A 26,089-nucleotide genomic window follows, 5' to 3' on the forward strand; every position below is an offset into this window, starting at 1 on the left:
TCAGTGGGGAGTCTGCTTGCCTTCCTCCCCCTGCTCTCTCTCTCATAAATAAATAAGTATTTTTAAAAATTAAGAAAATAAAGAAATGGGAAAGTAGATAAATAAATAAATATCCATAATCTCACTAACAGATAATGCTTTAAACATTTTAATGTGTATTATATATCTGTTTCTATTTTGTCTTAAGCAGTCATTAGATCTACCTAGTAAAAGAATAATCAAAGGTAATTCATGCTCTAAGGCACCTGGGTGGCTCAGTCAGTTAAGTGGCTGCCTTTGGCTCAGGTCATGATCCCAGGGTCCCGAGATCAAGTCCCACATTGGGCTCCTGCTCAGTGGGAAGCTTGCTTCTCCCTTGCCTTCTTCCCCGCCCCCCTGCTCATGTTCTCTCTCATGCATGCTCTTTCTCTCTCTCTCTCTCTCAAATAAATAAATAAAATCTTTTTTAAAAAAAGCTAATTCGGGGCGCCTGGGTGGCTCAGTGGGTTAAAGCTTCTGCCTTCGGCTCAGGTCATGATCTCAGGGTCCTGGGATCACCTGGGATCGAGCCCCGCATCAGGCTCTGCTCAGCAGGGAGCCTGCTTTCCCCTTCCCTTTCTGCCTGCCTCTCTGCCTACTTGTAAACTCTGTCAAATAAATAAATAAAAAATCTTTAAAAAAAAGATAATTCATGTTCTAAAGCTATTTTCCACATTTCCATATAAATCAGATACAATGCTTAACCAGTTTTTCTTTTTTTTTTTTTCTTCCTGGAAAACAGTACCTTACTTTTTCAAAAAAGTCGTATGTTATTTTCCCATAGATGCTATATCAAATTACCATGAACCTGTTGCTTAAATCAGCACAATTTTTTATCTTACTGTTATGTAGGGTCTCACTGAACTAAAATCGAAGTGTCAGGAAGTTGATGTTTCTTTCTGGAGACTCCAGGGGAAAATCTGTCTCTTTGCCTTTTTTGATTTATAGGGACCTCCTACATTCCTTGGCTCATGGCCCCCCTCCTCTGTCTCCAAAGCCAACCGGGTGGCTTGAGTTCTTTTCACACTGCTATCTGTCTAATTCTTTCCCCCATGGGCACATCTCTCCCTGAACACAGCTAGGAAAGGACTCACGTGATTAGATTGGGCACATCCAGAATATCTAAGATAATGTTGCCATTCTCTGCTCTTTAATTTAATCACATCTTCAAAATCTCTTTTTCCATGGAAAGTAAATATTCACAGATTTGAAGAATTAATATGTAGACATCTTTGGGGAGCTATTATTTTGCCTTCCCCAATTACTGGTAGCATCTGAGGAGGTTTCATTATTTTCAAAAGCAATTTATATCATTTTAAAGGTAATGTGCCATACGTGCATAGTCTTCACTGGATATCTTATTTATAAATCTGTTTTGAAGTAGACTTGTATGTTTTGTTTTGTTCTATGATTATTTTAGGGTTTAAGTTCTAAGGTCCACATCCTTTATGTGTCTAGAGACAGATAAGACACCTTTTATCTTCATCTCCGCCAGCAACCGTCTTTTGTCAATACCCTGTAAATAAACAATTGCTTTAAATGTGGCCAGTAACACAATCCTTAGTGATTTAAGAAAAAAAAAATCTGGTCTGTTTTGTAACTAAAATCTCTTGAATGTCAAGTCCATGTGTAGAATGATATTTTGAGTCTCTTTCAGACGGACAACTGGGCCTGTTTTCGGTCAGCTTTTCAAGTCGGTCTTAAGGCCCAGTGAAGAAATTAAGAAATAAATGTAGAGTGGAGCAGTTACTACATTTTTACCAACAGCACAAAGGGGTTCTGTACTTAATTGTATAGAAAAGGGAATTGAAGGGATTGGAATAATGGAAAAGAGAGACTCCACTGAAAGAACGAGCCACAAAGTGTGGACTCTGGGATTTGCCAGGATAGAGACTGCATAGACACAGAGCACACAAATCTAAGCCAAGCGAGCAAAATAAGATAGATTTGATAGCTGAATTCAGAATACTATTGTGAGGGGCACTTTGAAACTTGAACGAGATAAGTACAGTAAATAAGAGAAAACAGGACAAGACAAAGCAGGTAATAGACTACAGGAGCTGAATCTCTCCTTCTTTCATCAACTTTCATTGATGAGATATGCACAGGACAGAACTCTACTAATCCCTAGGAATCAGAAAGGAATAACATAATCTCGTCCTTGAAGAGATGTGACTGGAGTAAGGTAAACAGGCATGTGAACAAATAGTTACATTATAGAATGATCTAAAATTAGACTAGGAAGAGGAAGCACTGAGAATGCTGGGCATTCAGTATCTCCTCTGTTTGAGTTGGGGTGTGGCTGGGTAAAATGGTGATGGAGGACGGCTCAAGGAGGAAGTGAAATTGGACTTGAATCATGAATGCGAATTGGAGGACAAGGAAGTTAAAGAGGCCAAAGCAACTTTGAGAATGCTTGGGTGTGTTAGTAAGTATGCTCGTGCTTCCAGGACAGGCATCCCTCCTGGGTTTCTGAAGCCTGGGGAGACGCAGAAGTGAGCACTAGCCAGAAGTCAATGAGCCATGTATTCTGGACAAAAGACTATGCTTTTTCCACCCATACCTCCCATTTCTCATCTCTTCACTTCTATTATAATGAGAAACCCAAACTTCTTATGTCATTGACTCTGAATCTGATCCCATCTCCCATCCCTTTTTTCTCCCCAAATTCTTAATCCTTTGTGCTGTGTTAATCCCAAGTTCTTACACCCCAAGTACCTTTGGATCAAGAGGTAAGTGTGTTTGTGCAGCTGAAAGTTTCTCAGGAAAAAATTCCTAGGCATGATTCAGTGGGTCTTGCCACCTAATTCAATTGCCCTCCAGAGGAGCTAGCTCACTTGTGCCCCTCTCTTCCCAACTCTGTCTTTAGTGACGTCATGTTGGTAGCTTGAAATTGGCCGTGACCAGGAGTACTTATACCATGGTTATTGGCAAGTGTTGGGGTCCACTATCAAAGGAACGAGACTGAGACAAAGTGAAAGTTATGCAAAGCTTTATTCTATGCCAAGCATTAGAAGTCAGACTGACAGGCCAGGGCTGCCTCCGAAGAGAGCGACCCCGTCCTGATCTCACCGGCTGGTTTTATAGGGCATAACCGCAGACCCAAGGTACGTGGCTTCTATTGTTAAGGTGTTTACTCCCGGAATCAATACCCAGAACCGATACCAGGAACTACTGGGGCATTTATTCCCGGAATGAAGTCCGTGGATGTAAACAATATGGCTACCTAGGCAATATAGAGTCGCTCTGGCTAAGCAGGCCCTAATAGTTAAACAGGTTTTAACATTAAATCGGCCCTAACAGCAAGCACTACAGATCAGTCTGTTTTCTCCCAGCTTGCTAGTTGCTGAACCTGTACCAGCACACACTTGAAACAGGTACCGAATTTTACTAACAGTCGTGTTTAAGAATGTACCCAATGCTCTTCTCACAGGTACCCAATGCTACCATTAAAGCACCGATTATTTGCTAATTTGATATATGAAAATGGAATTTCATTTTGCTTTACTTTTCATTAATTTAAAAAAATTTTTAAAGATTTTATTCATTTATTTGAGATAGTGAGTAAGAAAGAGCACAAGCCAGAGAAGGGGCACAGGGAGTGGGAGAAGCAGTCTCCCGGCTGAGCAGGGAGCCTGATGTGGGAATCCGTCCCAGGACCCTGAGATCATGACCTGAGCCAAAGACAGGCACTTAACAAACTGAGCCACCCAGGTGTCCTTTTTCTAAAATTTTTAAAAAGATTTTATTTATTTATTTATAGAGAGAGTGTGTGAGTAAGAAGGGGGAAGGACAATGGGAAGAGAAGAGAGAGAATCTCAAGCAGACTCTGCACTGAGCACAGAGCTGAACGCAGGGCTCCATCTCAGGACCCAAAGGTCATGACCTGAGCCAAAATCCCAAGTCAACGCTTAACCAAGTGAGCCACCCAGGTGCCCCTACTTTTTATTTATTTACTAATGAGGTTGACATTTCTGTATTCTGAAGGATATAACATACATCTTAAAGTCACTGTTTCATTTATCATTTGCTGCTTGCCTTCTAATCTAATCCACATTACTCTCTAATGGGCAATGTGCCTGGTAAAAAAAAGTTGCTAGATCGATAAAGTACTCACTCATGCAGGGAAGATGCTCTGTGTGGATGACAGATTACAGGTGCCCTCTGACAAATGTATGCTGCCCGAGGAGGAGAAAACTGATATAGTGGTGGGGGTATGCAAGTCCTAAGCACACTGGGATTTTGCAACTGGCCATAGAAATCTGAATTTCAGAAACAATATTAACTGTGCTGGGAGAAATCATTTAAAGGATTTTAAAATCTCACTTATGAGAATGGCCTGGCAAGAATGTAAGGTATTTATTGCTCTCCTGACCTCAACACTAACTCAAAAGACCTAATAGGCACGAAAGGGAATGGAAGAGGTACACACCCACATTACCAAAGTGGAAAAAGGCAAGTGCTTATGTGTCGTGCCTGCTGCGAGTGACAAAGCTAGCGTCTCATTGTTGCCCCGCAATCCGGTCTTTCTCCCATACTTTCCATTTGTTTTTCTTCCCCTTCTTCAGTTAGCCACGCGCTTTGGGGAAAACTCACTCTTAATGTTAGCTTTAGAGGTGGCCATGGTCTACATCCCATAGAACATTCCATTTTTCCAAAGTTTTTGATTCAGAGAAGTCATGTGACCTAGGAGTTCTGATTGAGGTGAATCCCTGGGTTCTTGCTAGGATGCTGGGCTAGTTGGGGTCTCTCACCCAGAAGGAGAAAACCTATGCCACCTGACAACCCCGTGCGAAGGGGGAACCAAACTTACTAATCGGCTAATGATGCTGAAGGCCTAACACAGATGTAGAATAACTGTATCTTTGAGGAAAATGTTGAGCCACTGGCTCAATAAAGCCCAAAGCCCGCTCTACCTCTGATTTCCAGGTACCCAAGCTGAATCTCCTTGTTATTTAAGGAAGAAATGAAAGAGGAAATAGCCAGGACTGTTCTTATCTAACTTTCAAAGCTGTCTACGTAGGTTCTGAGCTCCTATCAGGCTAGTTACACCATAGGAAAATTTAAACATTTAAATCAGATCAGGTCACTGCCCTGCTCTTAATCCCCCAGTGGCTTCTACCATGCATTGTTAACAAGGACAATAACAATAATGATGAATAGTCCAGTGCCCTCCCTGGCTTCATGGCTCTGGCCCCAGCTGCCTTAGCCCCCCTCCCTTTGTGTGCTGGGTTATTTTACCTTGTGTCTCAGTGCTGCTGTGCTTACTGTCCCTTCTGTCTGAAATGCCTTTCCCAGGATCGTCACATTTATGTCTAAATCATTCATTTACTAGCTCAAGGATCAGTCATCAGAGGGGGTTTCAATGACCCCCTTACTGAAAGCAGTACCTCCCCCCCCCTTTACACTCTATCCCTTGTTCTGCTCTGTTTGTCTTCAAGGCAATTGTCCCTGCCTGAATTTATATTATTTGCTTTTTAAACCTGTCTATGTCTGCAGAATGTAAGCTCCATAAAGGCAACAACTTTATTTTATTTACAACTGTGTCTCCAGCACCTGGAGCATTTCCTGGCACACAGCAAACAGTCAGTACATATTTGTTGTAGAAAAAATAAAGAAAACAATAATAATCTCAAAGAGTGGTGGTCCTCAAGAAGAACTATCAAGGGGCAACTGGGTGGATCAGTCTGTTAAGCATCTGCCTTTGGCTCGGGTCATGATTCCAGGGTCCTGGGATCCGGGCCACATTGGGCTTCTTGCTCAGCGGGTAGTCTGCTCCTCCCTCTCTCTTTGCCTGCCCCCCCCCACCAACCTGTTTGTGCTCTCTCCCTGTCAAATAAATAAATAAAATGTTTTTAAAAAGGAATTATCAAAGAAAAGTCCTTGACTATTTTTTATTTTAATAATGGGGTATATACTGCTGGTTGAGTGACTCAAGAATCATCCCCTGCCTGCTTCTGTCTGGCTGCTTTCCACGATCCTGCCTTCAAGGTTTAAATACTTCTTTTCTTAGTCTTCATTGCTACCACAGTCCTGCCTATAAAACAGTTCTGGCCAATGAGATATAAGTGCAAGTCTGGAGTATATTTCTGGGGGTGTGTTCGGTTGCCCTAGTAAAAGGGACAAACAACACTGGCTCTATCTTTCTTCCTTATTTCTGTTCAGATGCTGGGTATGATCATGGTGATCAAGCAGGGATCTGCGGACCATACAGCTATAAACCCAAGAGAAAAGTCATATCATACCATCGAGCTGTCCAAACAAAGCCAGTAGTGAGAAAAAGAACTTCAACTGTCGACTGAGTTTTCTATTACTCATAGTGCAACAAATCATAGCAGACACAGTGGTGACAAAAACAGTTACTGAGCAACCACTGAGTGCAAGACACTGTGATGAGTGGTGAATGTCGCCATTCCTGTTTCCAGAGAGTTTCCAACTTAAATGGAGAGAGAGACCCTAATACTATGAAGTAGACTGGGTTCACTGTTAAAATCCCCATCTGACCTTGAGCTTTGTAAAGTCACTATCCAGTGCCCACTACGATGTCTGACATATACTGGTATGAAATAAACATGTACTGAGTGAATGGAGGTGAGACGAATTCCACTTGGGTGCATTAGGGAAGGCCTCAAAGTCTTGAGTGGCAATTTAAGCAGGTAGGATTTCAACAGGGAGAAATGTTGGGTGAAAGGTAAAATGGCATTTCAGGCAGAGATCAGGAAGCTTCAAAGCATAATGGTAGCAAAACATAACAAATATAAGAGAATGATGATTGGGGGTGCCTGGGTGACTCAGCCATTTGGGTGTTTGCCTTAGGCTTTGGTCTGATCCCAGGGTCCTTGGATTAAGCCCCGCATCAGGCTCCTTGCTCAGTGGGGAGCCTGCTTCTCCCTCTCCCTGCTGTTCCCCCTGCTTGTGTTCTCTCTCTGTCAAATAAATAAATAAAATCTTTAAAAAAAAAAAAAAACGAATGATGATTGGCCATTTTGTCTAGGTAAAAAAAGTATGTGACCACTTCTAACTTAAGAAGGGGCGATAATTAAATATATATGCCTTCATAAGCTTTTAAAAAAAATAACTCAAGCAGACATTCTTCAGAAATATGCATTAGTGAAATCTATTTATTTTACAGATAAGGACAATGTTTTTGTTTATGCTGATGATGGATTCCTTGCAAATGGGAGGTACATAAATGTACAAATCTTTATCTGCTACCAAACATAATTTAAAAAAAAAAAACTGGTAAGTACAAAGCTCTTTGAAATTTTTAGAGTCTGTAAAAGAAAAATAAAAATATTATCGAGAGTTCAAAATGTGTTTTGTGATTGCAAAATAGCTCTGAATGGAAACTGTTTCCAAAGAATAAAGCTCTGAGTTTTATGAGGATGATAATGGGGGAAGGGATAGAGAGATGAGGTCTCTCCCAGAGCTTCGCCATATTTCCTGGGATGTGCAATCACCTTCATTTGAGGTATGCAGTATCACCTCAAACAATAGTTGTAAGCAACTGAAGATCAAGGTAAGATGGCCTTAGGGCTTTACTTGGTCTTATTGGAAGTCCAATGTTCTGTCCCAAACTTCCATTTCCTGAGGGACACACATTTCAAAGTACTCTTTCACTCATCCTCCACTGAAGTCTTTTACTGTGCTTCATGTCCTGAAATTTTCCCTCATGTCTTCCGTGGTCGATATTCACATGGTAGAGCCTTGGAAATTTGGTACTCAATTTAATTCACACACACCTAGACCTAAGACTTTGCACTGGTTCCTATTGCCCTTACCCCACCCAGTCATGGCACTGGTTGGAATGACCCGTACAGTGAGTGCAGAGAATCAACGTTATGAAATTAGGCAGAAGAGAAACCAACCAAGGGTACTGAGAAAAGGTAAGAAGCAAGGTAAGATATAAGCAAGGAAACCGTGGGATCTTGGAAGTCATGGAGGGAAGTGCTCCGCAAGGATCTCTGTTGAATCCAACATTCAAGGATGCTGAGTTCTGCTGAGAGTTCAGGGAAGTCGAAAGTAGAAAAGTGACCAGTGAAGGCGGTGACTTGACAACATCTTGGTCAAGGGATGGAAACAGAAGCCCAGCTGGGATGGCTTGAAGGAGAGGAAATGAAGACAACACGTATGGACAGATGTCTCAAAAAGTTTTGCTAAGAATGGGGGAGCTGGAGGGAGTTAAAGGAACGTTTTTTGAAAAGTATATTTATATTTGGTTGGGATGAGTCAAAAGTGAGGAAAAATAGGCAAAGCAAGAGAGAGAAAGGGAGAAGAGACAAAGCATAATTACAAAGGCTAAATTGTTGAAAAGGAAGAACAATTTCAACAATTGTTGAAAATTGGGGCGCCTGGGTGGCTCAGTGGGTTAAGCCTCTGCCTTCAGCTCAGGTCATGGTCTCAGGGTCCTGGGATCAAGCCCCTCATCGGGCTCTCTGCTCAGCGGGGAGCCTACTTCCCCCTCTCTCTCTGCCCTTCTCTCTGCCTACTTGTGATTTCTCTCTCTCTCTCTGTTAAATAAATAAATAAAATATTAAAAAAAAACAATCATTGAAAATTGTTGAAAAGTTGCCTTTTGTAGGAGCAAATTTACCTCAAAATAGCAGTAATGAAGGCAAGGGAGCAGATGCTAGCAGGGTGGATGATTGGGGGGGGGGGATGCTGAGGAAATTCCCACCTTAGTTCTGTCTTAATTCTCCCAAGCACAAACTCTGTGACAGCAGAAACATCTCTCTTCTGAGCTATTGTTCAAAATAATCCCTTTGAGTATGTTTCTTCCCCTCCTCTTGTCAAAGATAAAAACCAGGGAAGTGAAAAATTACAAAGGGTTATTCAGTGTAGACGCTATATCTGTACCTGCTAGCTGGCAATTATCTTTGGGGACTGGGAGATGGAAGCCGATCCTTCCTGATGACTACATTTCAAAGGAATGGCTTTCAAGTCCTTGAGAAAGGCACTCCTGAGTTGTAGAAGGTACACATATGTCTACCTCAAAGGTACAGAGAAAGAATTCACAATTGTAAGCCCTTTTTAGTAAATGTTCTAAGAAACAGCAGTCCAGGGCTTACGTGAAGTGTTACAAACAGTAAATTCTTTTGGCAGCCTTGAGCTATCTCAGACAGGGACCTTACAGGAGGCTAGGCTCATCCCGGAAATGAGGCTTGAGCTGTTAAAAACTATGTTCGTGTTGGTTTAAGTATTTTAATGGGGTGGGGGGTGTGGACAAAATCATCTGTGCTGGGAGTCTGTAGTTTTTATAGGACACAGTTGAGGCCCAGCTGAGAAGGTTCAAAGAGGCCTGGCTGAGGTTTGGTCAAGAAGAAATTGTCACTCTCCACCTACCAGAATCACATTACCCTTTATTGTTTAAAAGGAGAAAAGCTTGGGCTGCCTGGGTGGCTCAGTCAATTAAACATCTGCCTTTGGCTCAGGCCATGATCCCAGGGTCCTGGGATCAAGTCCTGTGTCAGGCTCCCTTTCCCTTTCCCTCACCCCCTCCGCCGTTTATGCTATCCCTCTCAAATAAATAAATAAAATCTTTTAAACTGATAAGAGGAGAAAACCTGCATGCTGTTTTCTTGCCTTATTCCAGCCAAAGTGATAGCTCTCTTCTGAATTCATACTTAACTATAGTACTTCTCATATAGAAAGACATCATGTTGTGTCTCTGTGCAACTTCTATTATCCTGTTTCATTGTGTATCTGTTCATGTATTTTTCTGGATTCCCCAATTAACCACAATTTCCAATCGGTGCACGGGGCTAATATCTCTGACATGTTTTTACAGTTACAGGTTCTGCACAGCACCTGGTCACTTGGAAAGGACTCAATCCAACTTACAGGGTATCCATTCACCTTCACTCATGCCAGAATGGTTGTAGTGGGTGCCCACTTTGTGCATCTCATTTTCCCAATGCTGCTGGGATGAAGCTCAGTAAGATCCGTCCCTGGCTTTTAGTCTTGGCTCTCCCTCTTCTCTTCAGAGTCCTGCCATGTTCTATCGAGTAGAGATATACATTTACTTGAAGCTTTTAAAAATTAAATTCTGGGGCTGGCTGGGTGGCTCAGTGGGTTAAAGCCTCTGCCTTCGGCTCAGGTCATGATCCCGGGGTCCTGGGATCGAGCCCCGCATTGGGCTCTCTGCTCAGCAGGGAGTCTGTTTCCCCCGCTCTCTCTGCCTACTTGTGATCTCTGTCTATCAAATAAATAAATAAAATCTTTTAGAAAAAATAGAATTCTGCAGAACCTGATCTGTAAGACAATATTAGATGAGTCATCATATATATAATTTAGAAGTCTGTTATTCAAGAATCCCCTTACAACCACAGGCTCGAACTCAGGATACATTAAAGTCATAACCACAGTGAGATACCACTCATGCCCACTAGGATAGCTATAATGGAGAAATCAGAAAATAACAAGTGTTGGCAAGTGAAGAAATTGGAAACCCTTATACACTGCTGGTAGAAATGTAAAATGGTGCAGCCACTTTGGGAAACAGTTTGGCAGTTTCCCAAACATTTCAATACAGAGTTACCACATGACTCTCCTAGGTGTGTAGTCAGTAGACATGAAAACATCTGTCCATGCAAAAACAGGTACAATTTTCTTTGTAGCATCCTTCATACTAGCCAAATGATGAATGAAGTAACAACACGTGGTATATCCACATACTAGACTACTCTCCAGCAATAAGAATGATGTACAGATACATGAATGAACCTGAAAAAGTTATGCTAAATGAAAGAAGCCAGACACAAAAGGCTACATAATGTATGATTGCATGTGCGTGATATTCAGGAATAGGCAAATTCATAGACACAGAAAAGTTCATCAGGGCTTGCTAGGAGCGTGAGGGTGATAACTGAAGGGTATTGGGGGAGCTAATGACTAAAGGCTACAGTAAGGGGTATCTGTGACTATACTAAAAGCCACTGAATGGTACACTGTAATGAGTGAATTGCTGGTGTTTGAGTTCTATCTCAATAAAGCTGTTAGAAAAAGCGAAAAAAGTCATGCGACCGAGTATTTCAGCCACCAAGAGATCGAGAGCCCAAACACTGCGATTTCGAGTCCCCGCGGCCAGCAGAGCAGGGTAGTTCATGGGCAAGCATCCGTCTCCGTGCGTACAACAGTACAAACGCCGCGGTGCCGCGGGTGGCGAAACCGGGAACGTTCGCCCAGCAAGGACAGACCGCAGGCTGGCCCCGGTCCTACCCGGGCCCCCGGGGACCTGAGTGCCTCGGGGTCAGCGCGCGCCCCTCCTCCGGCCTGAGTCACGGCGCCGCCGGAGTCCCCACGCGAACATGCTCCGCTGAGCGCGGCCCGGACGCCGCGGGCCCTGGGGCGCAGCGTCGGGCGGTCGGGCTGTGGGGCGCGCAGCGCCGCCACTGCACGCGAAGCCAGGCCCCGGCCCGCGCTCCCCTCCCGGCCGGGACCTTGCAGGCCGGCTCACCGGACCCGCCTCCCAGCCGCGTCCCTGACTCCTCGCGGACGACAGCGGCGCCCGGGCCGTGCGTCCCCGCGCGCCCGCGCGCTGCCCTCCCTCCATGGCGTTTATCCGGAAGAAGCGGCGGGAGCAGCAGCTGCAGCTCTACTCCAAGGAGCGGTGAGCGCCTGCCCGGGACCCGCGGGCGGAGGCGGGGAGGGCGGGAGCGGGGGTCGGGGCCGGGGACCTGCTCGGGGGCGGGAGCGGGGTTGCCGGCGGGGGTCCGAGAGCCCGGCCCCGGTGTGGGGGCCCGGCACAAAGGCCGAGGCCCGGAGCGTGCTGGGCGCCCTGGCGGGCGTCGCGGCCGGAGCCCGGGAGCCGGTCAGGGTCGGGGCCGGGTCCCGGGCCGGGTCCGACGGCACGCGGAGCCCAGGCGGAGCTCCGCTGGTCCCGGCTCCTGCGGCCCGGCTTACCCGGAAGAGGCCGCGCGGGTCCCGGCGTGGACTCCCTCGCGGGCGTCCGGCCCCGAGCGCGAGCCCCGGCGTTCTCTAGAGGGGAGCGGCGGGGGGTGCGCGGGCCGGCGGCCTCCCTTGGACCCCGGGTCACCGGCGCTGGGTCTCCGCACTGCGTGGGAGCCACAGCGTTGTTCCGCCCGGGCGGCGGCGTGCAGGCGCCGACCACCCCGCCCGCACCGGGGCAGACGCGGATGCTTCGCTTCCCTGCGCCTTTTTCTGCCAACTTCTTCGGACGGAAGGCGAAGGCCTGCCCAGCTCCCTGCCCGGCTGGGCCGCGAGGTGGGCCGCGAGAAAGGCCTTCCCCTGAGAAAAGCCAAGCGGCAGCCCACAAACATGTTCTGCCGAGCAATGGGCCTCATTATATTTAAGTGTATTTGAAGGCTTTGCATTCGAACGCTCCGTGAGGCACAACAGTCATTATCACCAGATCCCTGTAAGGGGGACCAGTAAGGATTTAGGGTCCCATGGCGAGCCCAAGCTCAGATGATCTCAGAGCAGCACCGTTTTAGTTTCTGATCCTCAGCCTTCAAAGGAAAACGTTTTTAAAAACAAAACAAAACAACACACAAAAAAACTCACTTCTGCTCTAAGTGTATTTCTGGTGAATGAAATAACTTGCTGATTTTCGGGTCTGTGGTCCCAGGTGCCAAAAAGAACTGGGAATGAATCATTTTACAGTTATTTTGATTGTGAGAACAAATTACCCAGGAGTGCTGCTAGCCTGTCGCCTTGTTGTATGATGGATGGTGTAGGGAAGGAAAAAAATCTTTACCCTTTAAGATCTTCCAGCTGGACTAAATGAAATATACATAAAACAGATTAACAGGAGAAGAAAGCCAAAGTTTTATTACATGTATGCAGAGGCCCAATATTAAAATAGAGGCCTAAAGAAATGACCAAGGCAAGTAGTTTTTATATATTTTAGACAAAGAGACAATACATTTGTGAGGCATTGACAGGGTAAAAAAAAAAAAAACACAGATGTTTGGGAGCTTTAATTAGGAATTCTAAGCAGAATTTAGGCTGAGGTAGTAGATTAGAAAAAAAAAATAGTAACAAGGTTTGTTTCTGCAGCTTTCTTGGCTTCTAAGTCCCTATCTCTGGTGATAAAGATGTCTTTTTACTTCTTAGTTCAGGGAGATTTGTTTCCTGCTTTCAAGGGGACAGAGGAGGGTCTGAGTGACCTTGCACTGGCTATTTCTTAAGTAACTTTTATTTCAAAAAATATGCCAGAGGGTCACATTTTGGGGCAGCCTGCCCTTGGCCCCTGCAGTGGACACCAACAAAGCAGATTATATGTGGAAATACAGGTGTAGGCTTAAAGGTCTGTGTGATCTTGCAGCATCCACACTTATTTTATAGGTATTGACTTGACCCATTTCGTCCAAACATTCATATCCTTTTCTAATCTCTAATATTGGCCTGGCCAGGATATCCATAGTTTAAGATTTTATTCTCCACTCTAGAGAAGAAGATAAGATGTATCAAAAAAGCATATCTTGGTTATGGCTTCGGAGAACGTTTTGGTTTTATGATTAGGTTTTATCCACAGAAAGACTTACTTTTAATGCTAAATAATAACTAGACCCTGAATAAAGTAACTCACACTCGTAGAGGCTCTTCTGACTTCATTTATAATGCCTGTTTCATGCGGGAGGACCTCGAGGAGAGTTTCTTTGTTCTGTACCAACAACATTAAGAATTGGGGGTATTCTGTATTAAGTAGATGGATGTGCAAATTTGCATCGTAAGAACTTAGAAACACTTGAATTGCCATCGTGTTCTGTGATCAAAGAGTCGTTTGTAACCATTCCGTGGCCCCTTTGGTATAGAGAGAAACCTGTTTTCTTTAGATCTGCCAGTTAATTCCATAGCTGTCATTTTTGTTTAATTTGGTTGGTTTATACAGCTCGGCAATGTCACACAAATCTTAAAGTCTGCTCTTGGGTTTCAGTGTATAATCTGCTTTGTGGTATCTATTGGTCAGACAGTGTGACAGGCTAGCAGCGCACCGAGATAACTGTAGCTCTCAAAACCAAAACATTTATTCATCCGTCAGCAGGCAGCCAATATTCCTGAGCATCAGTAATCTGAAGAAGTTGGTGTCGCATAGCTTCAATATATTTGAATCCTCTTTGCTGACTGCTCCAATTTTTTAACTCTTGGCTCCCTAGCTTTGCAACTGTGGGCTGAGAAGCAGACTTCTACCCAGAAGGTTTCTACAGAATACTAGTTGGATGAAAGGACTCTCTCACAATTAGGTGTGGGTTGGAACCATGCGGTCCCTATAAACCTTAGAATGCACTCTGAAAGAGAGGAATATTTTAAACCGACTTTATTTCCACACAGATTTTTTCTGGGTCATCCCTTTGTGGCAATAACACCAATTAGCGCAAGAATTGATAAAGGTCATTGGCTCAGGCGTACCCATGAGAACTGTTACTTTCTTTGGGACTGCTTCAGGGCTGACCCAGCAAAAGGCCTCACATCTTCAGAGTTGTGAGTTCATTGGTCCCCCTCTCATGCTGCTTGTGAGATTTTAGAGTACTACCACTACTAGATAATGACCCCAGGAAATGAAAACCCTGAAGTTAGCTTTTATTTCCTTTAGTATTAAACTGATGCTACTGCATTTAGAGTAAGCAGTATTTCTACAAAGGTAGAGCAGAGAGACTGGTTGGGAGTTTCTTGGATTGGTGGCTTAGACCAAGATGGGGGCAGAAGAAAGATGGATGGGTTTTAGATATTTTTGGGGGGTAGAGTGGACAGGTCTTGGAGTGGTAGATTTCATATAAAAGGTAACAGAGAAAGAATCCCAGCTAGAGCTGTCAGGTAAAATACAGAATGCCCAGTTAAATTTGAATTTCAGATGAATAGTGAAAAATCTTTTTGTATAAGTATGTACCATGCAATATTTGGTATACTTATATTAAATTTTTTGTAGCTTATCTGAAATTCAGATTTCACTAGGCATCCTGTATTTTCATTTGCTCAACATGGCAGTCCTCTCAGGTTTCTGGCTTAAACAACTGTACAGTGGTGCCACTTACTAGTAATGTTTATAAAGAAATGCTTTGGTAATGTTTGGTATTAGAAAACAAAAGAGATACTTGGTCATTCAGGTTAAGTACACTGGTATCCTGGTTAAGATATAGATGCCAGAAACTATAATAATTTTACTGGTTTTTAAAAATTCATTGTGTAGGTGTTAATGAAGGTAAATGGAAAAAAATTTCAAAAGACAATTCACATATCTTTCTTTTGAGTTGTTGGAAATAACAAACATGTAGATAAGGAAATAAACATTAGTAGATAAGGATAGTTTACAAAAGGCTGCTATTTAAGATATTTCTATTTTAAGATTTAGAAGTAGGCTAATTGTTAAATATTTTTTATCTTTACATTTAGAAGTGGTGTGATGGAAGAATAGCTGTTTTTTCTTGGATGACTAGAAATTTAGGGAGTTGAGGCATGCTCCTACTGGGGGAGAGCCAAATTTTTCATTTTAAAATGTTGTACAACAAATGACTTAGGTGTAGCTTGTAAGCTGTCATCCCAGGATAAAATATTAGTAATCATGAATTATATATTGAGCACACATACTTCCTTAAGAGTTTTACAGGCACTTCTTAGAATTCAACTTTGCTTTCAAACATTCCACTGTATGTGATTCTCTTGGTTATGCTTATATTACATTTCTTGGCTGATACTAAATATCTTCTGCTTAATATGTTATTTTTTATTTATTATACTATAAGTACTGGTTGAGAGGGAAAAGTGCTTTGCTATCCTCCTGTTTATTCTCTTATTTCTAAGACTGACCGTCCTGTTCTTGTAATATCTCATTGATATATGCCAGGTGTTGAAAATGGAAATAAACTGTAGAGCCACAGTTAGTCAGGAATGCTGAAGGGTTGAAGGAAATCTACCACACTATGACTCAGAAATAGGGTTTATTTTCCTCACATAAAAAACAAAAAACAAAACAAAAAATTGTGGAAGGAGAAATAAATGTTGCAGATATTTTGATTAACTTAGAATTTACACTGTATTTACCCAAACTACATTACTAGTCCTTCACCTTATGCCCTTATGGCTGTCTAAAAATAGCTTCTTCCCAAATGGTTACCATTTAAGAAGACACAAGAAGGGGTGCCTGGGTGGCTCAGTGGGTTAAGGCCTCTGCCTTCGGCTCAGGTCATGATCCCAGGGTCCTGGGATCGGGCCCCACATCAGGCTCTCTGCTCCACAGAGAGCCTGCTTCCCTCTCTCTCTCTTCCTGTCTCTCTGCCTACTTATGATCTCTGTCAAATAAATAAATAAAAAATCTAAAAAAAAAAAGAAGAAGAAGAGGAAGACACAAGAAAACAACCATAAATTTTAAATGGGTTTGCTCTATGATTTTCATTAAAAAAATTTTTAATGTGATATAAAGTTGGGTATGGTCACTTAATGAATTCATTGCTTTTTTTTTTTTTTAAGATTTTATTTGTTTATTTGACAGACAGAGATGACAACCAGGCAGAGAGGCAGGCAGAGAGAGAGGGGGAAGCAGGCTCCCCCCTGAACAGAGAGCCCGATGTGAGGCTCGATCTCAGGACCCTGAGATCATGACCTGAGCTGAAGGCAGAGGCTTTACCCCACTGAGCCACCCAGGTGCCCCATTGCTTGTTTTTTTCTAAATAGCGTTGCAATTTCATCTTTCCCCATCAGACATGTACAGTTGTAACTTAACATTTATAACTCAAAGATTTTGAAAATTATCTCTGCCTTTTTTATTTCATTAAGTAGCTCTACACCCAGCATGGGGCTTGAACTCAGGACCCTGAGATCAGGCTCTGAGCTGAGGTCAAGAGTCAGATGCTTAACTGACTGAGCCACCCAGGCGCCCCATTTTTTATATTTTAATTTATGTTTAGTGAATAAGCTTTGCTTAATACTAATTCTTTGAAATTATTATGATTTAGATTGTAGTCATTTTTCACAATTGATGTGAGATTGCAAATAGATGTATATTAATATTGGTATAATATCTATATCTGTTACATTAAGCTTGTTAGATGGGTTTAGAGCTTTCATTTTTAATAAAATTTTTTCTGATTGACTTATCAGTGATTGGGAGTTTCTTCATGATGCAAACTTTGACTTATATTTCTATCAATTTTTGCTATACATATTTTCAGAGGATATTATTAAGTATGTAAGTTTAAAATTGCTATCTTCTTAAAAAATTGAATCTTCTGTTGATATACAATGACCTCTTCTAGTAATGATTTTTTTTCTGTTTTGTCTGATATTAATATAACTATATCAGTTTTCTTTGGGGTATTTGCATTATATGGAATTTTCATTTCTCTGCTTTCCAATTTTTCTGTATCCTTAAGTTTCAGGTATATTTCTTATTAATAGATTAATATAATAGTGGGATATTTTAATAATTCATTTCCAATACTTTTTGTCTTGACAGATTAATTTTAGTCCATTTACATTGATTATATTACAGATATATTTGGATTTTTAAATTTTGTTCTTTAATTTTGTCTTATTTTTTCCTTCTTTTAGATTAAGACCCCCTTGCTCCCTTTCATTTTACCTGGAGATTATGGTACTTGTATGTTCTGTTTCTGTTTTTCTAGAGCTTACCTGGAAATTTTAACGTTTATCTTTAGCTTAAGATCTGAAACTAATCATTCTCATAATCCTCCTCCCTAACAATATAAGGACCTTGGAGTAATTCCTGTTGTCCCATCCTAAATTATAGTCTCTGTTTTCTAGTATTTTCAATCTAGATTTAAAATCTAGATTTTAAACCTACAAATTAAACATAGCAATTATCTAGTTAATATATTTTTACACGCATATTTACCATTGTCTTGGTTCAGCATTCCTTCTTGACGATCATATGTTCTCTGTGGAATTATTTTTTCTTTCCTCAAGAATATCCTTTAGAGGTACCCTTAATGGTAATAAACTATTTTTGTCTGTTTGAACATGTGCTTATGTTCTTGTTTTGGTGATCAGTTTTCCTAGATATATATTTTTGGCCCTTGAACAACATGGGGGCTAGGGGAGCCAATCCCTGTGCAGCCAGAAATCTGTGTATAAATTTTTTTTAAAAGATTTTATTTATTTGACAGAGAGAGATCACAAGTAGGCAGAGAGGCAGGCAGAGAGAGAGAGAGAGGAGGAAGCAGGCTCCCTGCTGAGCAGAGAGCCCGATGCGGGACTCGATCCCAGGCCCCTGGAATCATGACCTGAGCTGAAGGCAAAGGCTTAACCCACTGAGCCACCCAGGCGCCCCTGTGTATAAATTTTGACTTCTCCAAAACTTAACTACTAGTAGCCTGCTGTTTACTGGAAGCCTTCCAATAACAACCAACCAATTAACATATATTTCGTATGCTATGTGTATTATATGCTGTATTTTTAAAGTAAGCTGGAGGAAAGAAAATGTTATTAAGAAAATCATAAGGAAGACAAAATACATTTACAGCACTGTAGTGTATTTATTGGGAAAAAAATCCACATGTCAGTGGATCAGCACAGTTCAAACCCATGTTGTTCAAGGGTCAACTGTAATTTTCTCAGCATTTTGAAGATGGTGCAAATGAAGATAGTTAGCCAGGGAATATGCACCCAACTTGCTGGAGCAGTTGTTGGTGGGAGGAAACCCAACTCGCAAACTCCGAGAAAAGGTCACTAACAGGTGTGCTCTGCGCCCCCCCCACCCCCCCCCACCCCCCCCCGCCGTGGTGCAGCTCTTAGCCACCTGACAGGGTCATGCTTCAGGCTCCAGGAGAATCCTGTATCTCATGGAGTGCCCTGGAGCCAAGATGCCTAGAGCTATGCTGTGATGGAACCTTGTCTCGCCACGTCCAGCTCGGCCTCTGTGGCTGTGCATTGGCCTTGTCTCTTCCCTGGCCTGAGTGGGACTGTCAAGCCTTGAACTTGAGTCTGTATAATGTGGCAGGATTGGGGCAAAACTTGATTTATCTGTGTTCATGTTTAGAGAGCCACCAGCATGTTCTCTGGCATAATTAAGACACTGGGGTCCAACCCTTGCATTTGACTGGGACTGTTTGCCGGTGATCCGGGAGCATAGCAGGTTTCTGTGGAGCTTTGTAGGAGGCCACTTTCCATTCTGGGGGAGACCAGCCTGCATTTAAGTCTAACAGCTCTTTGTAAGGACTCTGTCTTTTCTCTGGCTGCTTTTAAGATCTCCTCTTTTTAGTGCTTTGCTGTTTGTCTCTATAGAAATTTCTTTTTATTCACCTGTCCTGATTGGTATTCCTAAAGCTGAAACAGTTTCAGAAAATTTGGAGCCGAGCCTTTGGCTCTTAGAATATTGCTTTTATGTCTCATAAAGACTCTTTAACATTTATCTGTATTTTTATGTGCTGCATTCTGCATTATTTAAATCCATCTTACAACTTACAGTTTTTTTCTCTAGTGGCCTAATTTGGTGTCTATATCACTCATTTGCTTTAATTTCAATTATTTTTAAATTTCTAATTCTATTTGGGTCATTTGTAAATGCCTGATCCGTTTTGATAAAAGTCTTTTTGTTATATTTTGATGTCCTTCTATTTCTTTAAATTTATCTCTTGAAGCGATCAGATACAGAAAATAAATTATCTGTATCTTACAGATCCAACTGAACAGTTTGTTGCTTGTATTGACCCTCATTCGGTAATTTTGTTACTTGTTTGTTTTAGGATTTTTGATTTTGGCTTCTTGTTCTTTGGAAGCTTATCCTTGGGGATTCTTGTAGGCCTGGGTTTCAGCTGGATTTTTCCAGAAAGTGTTTGCATTCATTTCTGCCTGGGGTGCTAGGAGAAAACACCCTGGTTTGTCTTGAGTTTTACTGGGCTAGTTAGTGGTGTGAGTTCTAGCCCCTAATGTGTGTCAAGGTAGGCTGGTGGTTTCATATTCTCAAGGGAGACTGACTTTGCCCCCAGCCCAGATCCCAGGGCCTACCATCTCCCTCTAGGAAAGGGAGGGTAGGTGGTTTTATTTCCAAACTCCAAGGGTGTTAACTCTAGGGATTCTAGCTTTTTCTGGCCCTGCTTCCTGTACCCCTTTCCTCTCCCCACCCCCCACCATCCTTTCAGGGCACATGGCTCTATGAATGCAGGCTCTCTAGTACTCAGAGTTGGGCAAAACCCCGAGGGGGAAAAGACTGCTCCAGTACCTACTAACTTCTCTCTTCTGTGACTTTCCCTCACTTTCCCCATGTCCTCAGCCAAGCATTTGAAAAAAAGATTGTAGTAATTTATCTAGCAATTTTAGAGTCTCTGTATCTGTAGTGAGATTGTTGTTCTGGACATGTAATCTGCCATTAATGTCTGAAATGGGATTCCTGCTGATTTGTGTAAGCCTGGGTTTATTTAGTGTATCTATAAATCCACTGGTTAATAAGAGACTTTCAAATTCATCTAATTTGTCTCTCTCGCTTCAATTTTATAGTTGAGGCCTAAATAGATAAAGTGATTGGACTAAAAGTCTAATAGCCAAGTCACAGTTGAACTAAGACCAGAACAGATGTTATCTGATCCAAGGCCATCCCCAGTGCCACCATATGTGTGGTTTCTGTCTTAGATATTAGGACAATGCTTATTTTTATGGTATCTCAGAAATTTAGAATGATTGAGGAATGATGGAAGCCTGGTTTACGTGGAAATGAGTTAGAACCTTGTTATTAGCAAGACAGGAAACAACGTGTGTTGGAGAGGATGTGGAGAAAGGGGAACCCTCTTACACTGTTGGTGGGAATGCAAACTGGTGCAGCCACTTTGGAGAACAGTGTGGAGATTCCTCAGGAAATTAAAAATAGAGCTTCCCTAAGACCCTGCAATTGCATTACTGGGTATTTACCCCAAAGATACATATGTAGTGAAAAGAAGGCCATCTGTACCCCAATGTTTATAGCAGCAATGGCCACAGTCGCCAAACTGTGGAAAGAACCAAGATGCCCTTCAACGGATGAATGGATAAGGAAGATGTGGTCCATATACACTATGGAGTATTATGCCTCCATCAGAAAGGACGAATACCCAACTTTTGTAGCAACATGGACAGGACTGGAAGAGATTATGCTGAGTGAAATAAGTCAAACAGAGAGAGTCAAGTATCATATGGTTTCACTTATTTGTGGAGCATAACAAATAATATAGGGTAGATGGAGAGGAGAAGGGAGTTGAGGGAAATTGGAAGGGGAGGTGAACCATGAGAGACTATGGACTCTGAAAAACAACCTGTGGGTTTTGAAGGGGCTGGGGGCGGGAGGTTGGGGGAACCAGGTGGTGGGTATTAGGGAGGGCACAGATTGCATGGAGCACTGGGTGTGGTGAAAAAACAATGAATACTGTTACGCTGAAAATAAATAAAAAGTTTAATTAAAAAAAAAAAACCTTGTTATTCTCACCATGGACCTGCAGCCTCATCATTGCCTTGGAGCTAGTTAGAAAATGCACAGTCTGGATGTCTGGGTGGTTCAGTTGGTTAAGCTTCTGCCTTTGGCTGAGGTCATGATCTCAGGGTCCTGGGATTAAGCCCTGCCTGGGGCTCCCTGCTCAGCGGGGATCCTGCCACTCCCCCTGCTTGTGCACTTTTTCTCTGACAAATCAATAAAATCTTTTTTAAAAAGAGAGAAAATTCACAATCTTGGGCTGCACCCTAGATGTGCTGCATCAGAATCTGCATTTTTATGTGATCCCCGCATGTCGTACACACATTCAATCTGAGAAGCACTCTCCGGATAACAGTAATTAAGCATTTCTCTCTCTCTCTCTCTCTCTCTCTCTCTCTCTCTCTCTTTTTTGGCTCCTTTGAACTATGCTTCCATGTTTATCTTCTCCATAGTTTAGAGAAGGCTTATGGCGTATCCTCCCTCAGGCTATGACCCTTGATGAGTAAATTGAAAGATTTTGAAAGCATGCATGATCTTTTTGCCATTTGTTCTCATAGATAGTTGAGACTTGAAAGTAGAGATGACTGGCCTTATGGAGGGTGTCAATGAAAGGGATTTCCATATCTGAACCATCTTGTCCAGGAAGTAACTACAGTTTACATAGTCAGAGGAGAATGTAATTTCCTAGAGTCTGGCCAAGTGGTAGAGTTTTAAACTTAGCCCCAAAGGAGAGGATCACAAGGCCAGAGGAAATGGTGACATTGGTTACACTGGAGGACAACAGGTAGAAGATGAGATGTGACTCCAGTGGGAAGAGGAGGCAGTAATTTACATAAGAAAACAATCAGTTCCGGACCTAGAAATAACATTCAGTCACTCAGATGTCTCTATGCGAGTATGTATAACATGAATAATAAAATGAGTTAAATTTTATTACAGAAGAGGATTAGTGTGTGTCTTAGATGTAACTGAAGTTTATTAGGATGGGGACTCAAGATTGGAATCTAGGGACGCCTGGGTGACTCACAAGGTTAAGCGTCTGCCTTTGGCTGAGGTCATGATCCCAGGGTCTGTACACTGAGTCCTCTATCCCACTCCCTGCTCAGTGGGGAGTCTGCTTCTCCCTCAGCCTCTCTCCCATGCTGATGCACACACGCCCTCACTCTCTTTGTCTCTCAAAAATAAATACATAAAATCTTTAAAAAAAAAAAAGGGATTGGAATGTAGTGCTGAAAAGATACAGACCTGCTCAAAAGGAATGACGTGTCAGGAGGTGAGGCCCTGAATGTCAAGGAGTACAACTGCCAGGGAATCTGTGAATAGAGGGAGAAAACCTAGGGAACTTTCTAGAAGGAGGATTGGAGATAATTGCATTCCTTTGTTAAAGGTCACCTAAGTGAGTAGAAAAAATGGCGGGTATGTACCTGATGTAGATTGAAAACAGGAAATAGCAACACAGAAAGTGATGAGAGACCTTACTTAGTCAATGCCTAGTGAGATATAATTACAGTTTCTTGAGTTCCCTTGTTGAAATTTTGATCTATTTTAAGGCAGGAAACTTGAGAACTTTGCAAAATTCTGAATATTAAAAAGAAACTAATTAAGTAGTAGTGCTGGTAACCTTTAGGAAAAGCTGTCCATATCCAGTTGTTTATCATTGAAGCCCCAGGAGGGGGATCAAGCTAGATTCTGTCTTAACACAGAAGTAGATTTTTTAGAAGGCAGATAATGAAAATTACAAGGGAAAAAAAGAGATAGCTATTATTACTGGGAAGTTCTGGAATGGATATTGATCCTGTAAGTTTTGAGACTCTGAAAATTTAGAACGTCCAAGCCAAATGGTCTTTGGCGAGGAGTCATAGAAAATGAGACAAACAGTTAAACCTAGGATGGTCAAATAGGTATTGTTCCTCTGAGCTTATAATTTTTTTTAAAGTGTAAAGCTGGAAGGACAACAGCCACGGACAGATGAAGAGGATGCACAGACCTGCACAATTAGCATCAAGAAAGTTGAAGCCCCAATGAGTGGTGGCTTTAAAAAATGCTACAGATTAAAAAAAAGTTGGTTTGGTTTTTTTTTGGTTTGGTTTTTTTTGTTTGTTTGTTTCCTAAAGTTGAATTTAAAAGCAGCTTGCTGCCTCGGGCCCAGGCCGGTAGTGGAAAGTTGATGTATAACAGAGGAAGTGTGTTTTGTACTCTGTTAATGATACTGACCTTCAGACTGGAAATGACAGGATCAGCGGTCCTAAGATGTGTGCTACCTCCAAGCTGCTGGGAGAATTTGAGTTTGGGACCACAGAATCGTTCAGTGATCCAAGAGCTTGGAAAGGTGCAGAAAGAACATATGTGCATAAGTCAGTTCAGTGCTAACTCTAGCTCAGACAGGTTATTTATAAACCACTAGAAGAGGAAGTTGTTGCCACCAGGCTCCAGCGTGAATCCACTATAAAGTCATGTCATGCTAATCTCTTGACAGAATTCTGGCTGGTAAGTCAGGAAAACACAGCAGCTTAATTCACCGGAACTTTGTCAGAGAGTAAGGGTGGGTGATGGTGGTTGCTGTTGTTTATGTCCTAATAGTGGAATTGAGAAAGGAAAATTAATGTTAACGTAGATAGGCGGGATACTATGTGTCTGAATGACTGTGTTCAGAGGTTCCTGTCAAATGTATTATGGGGGGAACATTTTCATGTTGAGTCATAGCACTGTGTTCTCGCCCTTGTCCGTTCAGCATTTCCTTAATGTCGTTATTTCAGAGCCATTTTAAGAAGCTCACAAAAAATGCCCAATTTGGTTACACCAATTCTCTAAGTGGTAGGGGCCCTAGAGTCCAGTATGACCTGAGGATAGTGGTAGGGGATCCAGAGTAGAGATGGCAAATGCTGGGCTCTCGGGCTTTTCCCATGCCCGTCCCTGCACACATTACCACGGCATCGGGTCTCTTTCTCCCACTGAGCACATAACAGTTCTCCTCAACACAGCGCCACCTCTCCAATCCAGAGAAATGATGGACTAGCCGAGTCTTCTGGATCCATTATAAATACTGTTCATCAGTAGAGTGTTGGGTGGTGGGTGAGTGTGGGCACAGACGCAGGGTTACTCTGAGGGCCACCTTGAATGAACTTGTTTCTGTTTTTTGGTGGAGTGCTGAATAATAAACTTCAAAATTAGGTGACATGAGGATGTGGCAGCATCTTTTCAGGAAAGTTAAGCTGCTGAATGAATAAATTTATCAAAGAGGAATCCGAAGAGCCCACCACAGTTCTGTAAAGACAAGACAGATTAAGCTAAGGAGTTCCCAGGGGCAGGGCAAGAGTCTCCTAAAGAAAACATTTAAAAAGTGATTTCTCAGGTGCATGGGTGGCTCAGTGGGTTAAGCCACTGCCTTTGGCTCAGGTCATGATCCCAGGGGCCTGGGATCGAGGCCTGCATTGGGCTCTCTGCTCAGCAGGGAGCCTGCTTCCCTTCCTCTCTCTCTGCCTGCCTCTCTGCCTACTTGTGATCTCTGTCTGTCAAATAAATAAATAAAATCTTAAAAAAAATGATTTCTTAGAACATTTTCCTCCTGAGGATATGATTTGAAAATCATCGTGCAAAATGTCATGAAACTTTATTGTTAGAATTTGTGTATACAAAAATAAAGCAGGTGTAACACTTCAGTAGAAAGAAAATGCATACTCTGAAAAATTCCTTAATCCTTTAACTTCAAATAATATGATTTGGTTCTATCTGTTTATCTTGTATTTTACATTTCTTACAAAATACATGTCTTGGTAAATTAAGGAGGACGTAAGTTACTTGCCAAGATCATTATCCAGTTCTACAATAGTTGATACTAATTTTTTTAATTGTGGTAAAAAAAAAAAAAAACATAACATAGGCTTACCGTCATAGCCTCTTTTAATTGTGTAATACAGTAATGTTATGGATGTTCACTCACACTGTCGTGCAACAGATCTCTAGAGCTTTCTCACCTTGCAAAATGAGCTCTCCCCCCACTGAAAACAACTCCCTGAAAAGCAGCTCTGCTTTCCCAGTACAACCAGCTCCTAGCAGCCACCCTTCTGTTTTCTCTTGTAAGAGTTTGATGACTTTAGATACTTTATGTGAGTGGAATTATGTAGTATTTGTTTCAGTGTGACCAGGTTATTTCACTGACATAATGGTTCATCAGTGTAGTAGTATGAGACAGGACTTCCTTCTTTTTTAAAGCTGAATAATATTCCACCATATGACTATATGACTATAGTCATATATGACTATTCCACATAAGACTATACCACATTTTCTTTAGCCATTCATCGGTGATGGACGTTTAGGTTGCTTCCTCCTCCTGGCTATCGTAAATAATGCTGCCCTGAGCACGGTGATGCAAATATCTTTTTTGAGATCCTGTTTTCACTTCTTTTAGATAAATACCCAGAAGTGGGCCTGTGGCTTGTGTGGTAGTTGTATTTTTAATTTTTGAAAGAACCTCTGTACTGTTTTCCATAGCAGTTGCACCATTTTACAGTCCTACCAACAGTGGGCAAGGGTCCCAGTTTCTCCACATCCTCACCAACATTTGTTATTTTCAGGTTTGTTTTGTTTTGTTTAATAAGGTATGAGGTGATCGCCCTCTTCTAGTTTCGGTTTGAGTTTTCCTGATGATAAGTGATACTGAGTATCTTTTTTTTTTTAATTTTAATAAACATATAATGTATTTTTATCCCCAGGGGT

At 42.2% G+C, this 26,089-nt stretch overlaps 1 protein-coding gene across 1 annotated transcript in view; it reads left to right on the forward strand.

Annotated features, from left to right (window-relative positions):
• The first annotated feature begins 11,174 nt into the window (after window positions 1–11,174).
• Window positions 11,175–26,089, forward strand: part of NSMAF (neutral sphingomyelinase activation associated factor) — a 59,407-nt gene continuing 44,492 nt past the window's right edge. Inside the window, exon 1 of the mRNA XM_080801190.1 lies at window positions 11,175–11,626. Within this exon, the coding sequence (XP_080657316.1) occupies window positions 11,568–11,626 (59 nt within the window). The 5' untranslated portion in view covers window positions 11,175–11,567. The remainder of the gene's footprint in view (window positions 11,627–26,089) is intronic.

The sequence above is a fragment of the Martes martes genome, assembly GCF_963455335.1.
Source record: "Martes martes genome assembly, chromosome: 4".
Lineage (NCBI taxonomy): Eukaryota > Metazoa > Chordata > Mammalia > Carnivora > Mustelidae > Martes > Martes martes.